Source organism: Oryza glaberrima, chromosome 4, assembly GCF_000147395.1.
Source record: "Oryza glaberrima chromosome 4, OglaRS2, whole genome shotgun sequence".
In the NCBI taxonomy this organism is placed as follows: Eukaryota; Viridiplantae; Streptophyta; class Magnoliopsida; order Poales; family Poaceae; genus Oryza; species Oryza glaberrima.
In genome coordinates, this window is record NC_068329.1 from 4,357,884 (window position 1) to 4,363,614 (window position 5,731).

Sequence of the window (5,731 nt, forward strand, 5' to 3'; positions counted from 1 at the left end):
TGTATGGGCATTGGATTTCGATCATGCCAAAAATAAGTTGATGGAACTATTTTGCCATTTGGTTTGTTACTTTGAGTAGTAACAACAAGATTGTATGTGCACTTGATTTATTGACAAAATTTTGAAAAGCAAACCAATCTAAAACCCAAACACTTCTAAAACTTTTGGCAGATTGAAACTACTAACTTTAACGGCATTTTCGTAATGCACAAATCTTGCATCCACATAATTTTGATGAGGTTAATTAACAATGGCAACTATCAAAAAGACCCTAAATAACCAGCAATTATTTATTAGAATAGTACACTCCGGTACATACAATTGCTGAAAGCACACCTGTACAAGGGATTCAGATCAGATGCAGTTGCTATATTGACTGCAACTTTAGCTGTCCTGTGATCCACCACGTACAAAATGAATCTAACGGCCAACCGTTAAGGCAACCTGCCAAAGTTACAGTCGATAGGATTGGGTTAGTATAGTCGTACTAACCCAATCCTATCGACTGTAACTTTGGCAGTCGCGTGATCCATAGCGTCCAAATTGAATCTAACGGTGTTCACTGATAAGAGGTTCGTCATGGCTCCACTTGAGTATTAAGGGGTTGATCTGGCCAGCGGTAGTGTCGGCGGACGGCGGTCGGGGAAAGGCTGGTGAACTAAAAAATGAGTTGCCCAGCTCTTGAGGATCCCGTGCATGGTGAAATGAAAGAGGTATGTAATATATATGTTCCTTAATCTGGGCAGCACTGGGTTCTTACTACGGATCCATTAGTTCTCAATCGAGATAGTAATGCATATGTGAGTATAGATGGCCATAAGGCCCGAGGCCCGAAGGCCCGGCCCACGGCACGGCCCGACTTGCGTCGGGCCCGTGCTGGCCCGGCCCGACTGTCGAGCTGTGCCTGGGCCTCCCCACCGGCACGCTGGGCTGGCCCGGCACGATGGGCCGGCAGACCAGGCCCGGCACACAAAGTATAGGGACTGAAAATAGACATATAAATATCACTGTCCAAAGAATAGGGACCTTAAATTGACTTATTTTAGCTATTTATATACCACAGCCCAAAGAAGAGGGAGGTAAAATGGACTTTTTTAGCTATATATATGTCACAGCCCAACAGGAGGGAGGAAAATTAGACTTATTCTAAAAAAAAGCACAATGGCCCATCGTGCCTTCGGGCCAGCCCGGCACGGCCCGAGGAGTGTTGGGCTGTGCCTGGGCCGTGAGTGCGGCACGTGGGCTGGCACGGCACGGCCCGGTGCATCGGTCGGGCCGTGCTGGCCCGACAAGTCTCGGCCCAGGCACGGCCGGGCCTGGGCCGTGCCGGGCGGACCACATGGCCATCTATATCTGTGAGGTTTGAGATATTTAAATTTAATAAGCTGCTAATTAATTGAGGCTGTGTTCTGCTTCACTTTTTTTTTAAGTAATGGTGAGCTTCTACTTCACGCACGCATATCAGCATATGTTCAAGGCTTGCTTGATGGGGAGATGAATAGTTGATGATGGAAGCGGGCAAGCGACCAAGCGGGTGCTTGGGGTTGGCATGTTGAGCAGCGGGAGCGGCGGTAAGGCGCCAGGCAAGGAGCGGCTAGCTAGCAGCATGCTCAGGTCGCGTCGACATGCTCTGGCCTCTTGGCTCTGGTCTATTGGTGCTGGGCTCAGGTAGATGACGATGTGCAGGGTTGCCTTAACGTTTGGCCGTTAGATTCATTTTGTACGTGGTGGATCACACGACTGCTAAAGTTGCAGTCAATATGCACCTGATCTGAATCCCACAATGAATAATGTTTGGTACTGAACCTTTGCTTGCCATGCGTTGCATGGTTTGTTGAATTGGTCCGATGAATTGAGATTTTTTTTTTGAGAATAATTGAGAATTTTTCGGAACAAGGTAATTTGTTACTTCAAGCTTTGAACAGTAGGATTCCAAATAACTGTTATACAAATCCAATTGAGAATAGAATCTTTTTTCTTTTTTCTTTTTAAAAACAGAAAAAAGAAAAAAGATCCATTCAGATGCCAATAAGCACCTAGTTGTTTAATCTTCCACTTCAGTCAAATAATCAGCTGATTTCCTTTATACTACCTCCATCTCAAAATGTTTGACGCCGTTGACTTTTTTAAAAATGTTTGACCGTTCGTCTTATTCAAAAAATTTAAGTAATTGTTAATTCTTTTTCTATCATTTGATTTATTGTTAAATATACTTTTATGTATACATATAGTTTTACACATATCACAAAAGTTTTTGAATAAGACGAACGGTCAAACATGTTTAAAAGAGTCAAAGGAGGAAGTAGTACAATACCTCTGCAAGGTTGCACATAGAAAAATATCCAGCTGATATATAGATGTAATTCAGGAATGCATAGTGAAACATCTGAGAGAGCTAGACATAATTTCAATAGACACATCCTTTCTTCCGGATTGATGCCATTCAAGGCTTTACAAATAGAGTTTACACATGATGGAACAAAAAAACAACAGCAATCAGTTAGCAAGGCTGGGTTATCTATACAAGTCATTCATTTGAGCTTGAACGGGATGTGAAGACTGCAATATGTTGATTAAACTAAATTAATTCCGACTTGTTTAATCTTGATTTCTTCAAGCCTCTGTGGTTGTAAAGTTGCTATCGATAGGCATCCCTGCAGTACTAACCAAAATGTATCCATACTGCAGTTCCTCCCTATTCAGCAGCATACAGCCTCTGTCGAATCTCTGCTTGGCTCATTGCTGTATCCACACTGAAAATGAATACCACCAGGAATTAGATCATGTATTTGCAAAAGAGAGCAGTGATTCACTTTCCCTACAATAGTACACTAATGACATTAATGTATCAGAAAAACTTGCTTACCAACAGAGAACATCACCAGTTCGTGCGGTTTTCTCAGAGATCCAGTCTGGAATTATCTCTTCCAACAATTTTAACTGATCTTCAACTTCACCTATATATGTAAAAGATTCAGCATCTGGAATCACATTGCACAGAGCAGTTGAAGCAACAAAAACGAAACCACAGCTAGCACATACCTCTGTCCACAATTTTTGGATTGCTTGCAATTATCTTGTGGATGAGCTCCTGCTTTGTCATCACAGTGCGCTGCCTTGATTGATAGATAAGGAAGATAATGTCAAAGATGCTTGGCAGTGATGCTATTAGTTTCTCCCTTTTAATGTGATCTGCAAATCCGGTTTGCTTCTCCACCAAAGCTCTGTTTTCCTTGTCCTTCACCTGCAACGGACACATATTTTAACATTTGATCGATGGAGCAAACTAAGAAAATCATTGTCACCAACCACAAGAACTTACCGATTGCAGGAGAGACTTTGGGAGAAAACTGAGCAACTCATCATCACCATCAAGGGTCGATGCACTTGTGCTTTGCTTTTTCTCATCCATGCTGCTAGCATCTTTCGTCGGTGTCATGAAGAGCTTCGTCCTAGCAGATCGCTTCGCCATCTTGAGAGGTGGAGTATCATAGCCTGTACCAGACACAGGCCTTTTGGGGGTTTGAAGGACTGGTGTCTCTGCCATTAACCTCACCGGCGTAGAGGCAAACTTTGCAGGAGTTCCTTCTGAAACACCAGACTGGAATGCAACACCCTCGACACTTCTCTCTTGGCCTTCGGATTCACGGACTAAGCTCACACTACCAGAAACAGGAGAACCGAGCAGCGACTTCCTGCTCAATGGCGAGGTAATAGAGGGCTCAACCTTTGAAAGCGGACTGGTTGTGCTTGTAGTTGCAGCAGCAGCAGCCGCAGATCGCTGTGAAAACATTCTCTTGAAGGAATTAGGCATGTGAGACATTGCAACAGGCTGCCGATCAGTTGCAGATGACAACGGTAGCGCAGAAACAGTTTTGGGAATATCTTCTTGAATGGCCTGGGGTGCACTTGATCTTGTTGGACCAAATGGATGTGGCAGTTCATGCTCTGGAATGTCATGTCCCTGAAAATCAAGCAACACAGGCACCAGGATTTAGGATAATATCAACTGCAAATACATAATAGTATCAAATTGCACATTCAATTTTCATAGAACAAACTAGCAATAGCCATATATCAAGGGGGATTTCTTCCAGGATCATACCTCAGGATGGTCTCTGAAGTAATCCACAAGCCTCTGCCTGAAGATCCTTCTCAAGGCCGAGTATCCGGTTTCCCCCTTTTGCTTGGCAACACCCTCAACCGCATCAACCAGGAGGTTCACCTGAAGATCAGGCTTCATGCAGCAAGTCGTCTCATCACGCAAAAGGATCTTATTGATAACAATAACCTCAGGCATTATGTACTTAAGCTGAGCAAGATGGCTGTAGGTAAACCTCCTGCACACACAATTATCAGTATTAGGAACTGAATTACTACAATCCAACACACCAGCCATTGTCTGAATATCTGTCAGAGAGAGGTTATACCGTTCAGACAAATGCTGGATGCTAGCACAAATGTTGGGGAAGGATGCCTTGGACCCCTTCATACGGAGCAACCGGGTGGAACTCTCGAAGCAATTGAAGAACTCGCACAGCATCTCGTAGCTGACCAAGCAAACCATCCACAAACACCAATTGAAAGTCAGCACCAGTACAAAAATTAGCATCTCAAACATATATATAAAAAAGAGATTAGCATCTCAATATATCAAATTTAATGGTGGGTATGAAGACTATATTCACTGAAGGAGCGAGATTTGCAATCAGGCATCAGAATAATTGTCTGAAACTAAAAAAAATGTAAGAATTCAATTGAACCAGATCCAAATGGTGGAGCCTGGATCTTTACCTCTCCGGCAGCTTGGCCCTGCGCTTGACGGGGCTCCGGACGGGCGCGGGACCAACACCAAGCTGCCGCTCCACGGCCTCGAGCTCGTCCTCCGCCGCCGCCGCCGCCGCCGCCGGCGATGCCGCCCCCCTCTCCGACCGCCGCCGCAGCTCGAGCGCCGCCCGCCGGACCCCCTTGACAGAGAACGCCACGCCGCCGCTGCTCCGCGCCCTCCGCTCCGCCGCCGACGGCTGCTCCGGCTTCTCCGGCGTCCAGATCTGCTCGGCCGCCGCCGCCGCCGCCGCAACCTTCGGCGTCGGCTTCTCCGGCGTCAAGAACTGGTCGGCCAACGCAGCCGCCGCCGTCGTCTTCCCCATCTTCTGCGGGGTGGCGACACCGGCCGCCGTCTTGGCCCTCTTGGATGGCGTCGCGGATTCCATTTCGGAGGTGGATTGGATTTGGTGGAGGTGGAGGAGGCGGCGGTTGCTAGGGTTTCGTGGGGGATTTAAGTGAGAACAGGCCGATTCGAGGAACGCCTTTATATTGAGGGAGTATACCATATAGGGGTCAGATATGGCGCGAAATGTTTTGGCGGGAACAGGGGGATGGCGCGAAGGGATCTGGGTGGTGCCACGTGGGTGGGCGCGGGGGCGTTCGCGCCAAGGTGCCAAGGTGGAGCCGCGTTCGCGCCAAATACCTGTAGCACCCTCGAGCATTCCTTTTTATGCCGGCCCAGAAACGCTCTTTCCTTTTAAGCCACTAGCTCTCTCTTTCCTTTTTCAAGATATTTTCATAAAATTATTTTCTATAGATAATGGATTAATAATCTCTACAACTACATCCATAAGGACGTACCAACATTTTTTTTCTACATATGCGTGTATTTCTGTTTTTCCAATTATATGCTTTTACATACGTGCGTATTTATTTTTTTCCATTATACTCCTTCTGTAAAAAA

General features: G+C 45.9%; 1 protein-coding gene across 1 annotated transcript; it reads right to left on the reverse strand.

Annotated features, from left to right (window-relative positions):
- Positions 1-2,261: 2,261 nt before the first annotated feature.
- Positions 2,262-5,298, reverse strand: LOC127769759 (CDT1-like protein a, chloroplastic). The gene is made up of 7 exons (XM_052295389.1): positions 4,795-5,298; positions 4,431-4,550; positions 4,106-4,340; positions 3,323-3,964; positions 3,043-3,244; positions 2,867-2,957; positions 2,262-2,753 (listed from the first exon to the last, which is right to left on the reverse strand). Exons 1-7 carry the CDS (start codon positions 5,211-5,213, stop codon positions 2,696-2,698), a joined length of 1,767 nt encoding a protein of 588 aa, XP_052151349.1. The 5' UTR covers positions 5,214-5,298; the 3' UTR covers positions 2,262-2,695.
- Between the last annotated feature and the right edge of the window lie 433 nt (positions 5,299-5,731).

Excerpts from the sequence above, each read along its gene's own strand:
- LOC127769759 (XM_052295389.1), bottom strand. The coding sequence starts at position 5,213 with ATGGAATCCGCGACGCCATCCAAGAGGGCCAAGACGGCGGCCGGTGTC. Across the intron at positions 4,551-4,794 it reads AGGGCCAAGCTGCCGGAGAG|CTACGAGATGCTGTGCGAGT; the intron begins GTAAAGATCCAG and ends TTGCTTGGTCAG. Across the intron at positions 3,245-3,322 it reads CAAAGTCTCTCCTGCAATCG|GTGAAGGACAAGGAAAACAG; the intron begins GTAAGTTCTTGT and ends TGTCCGTTGCAG.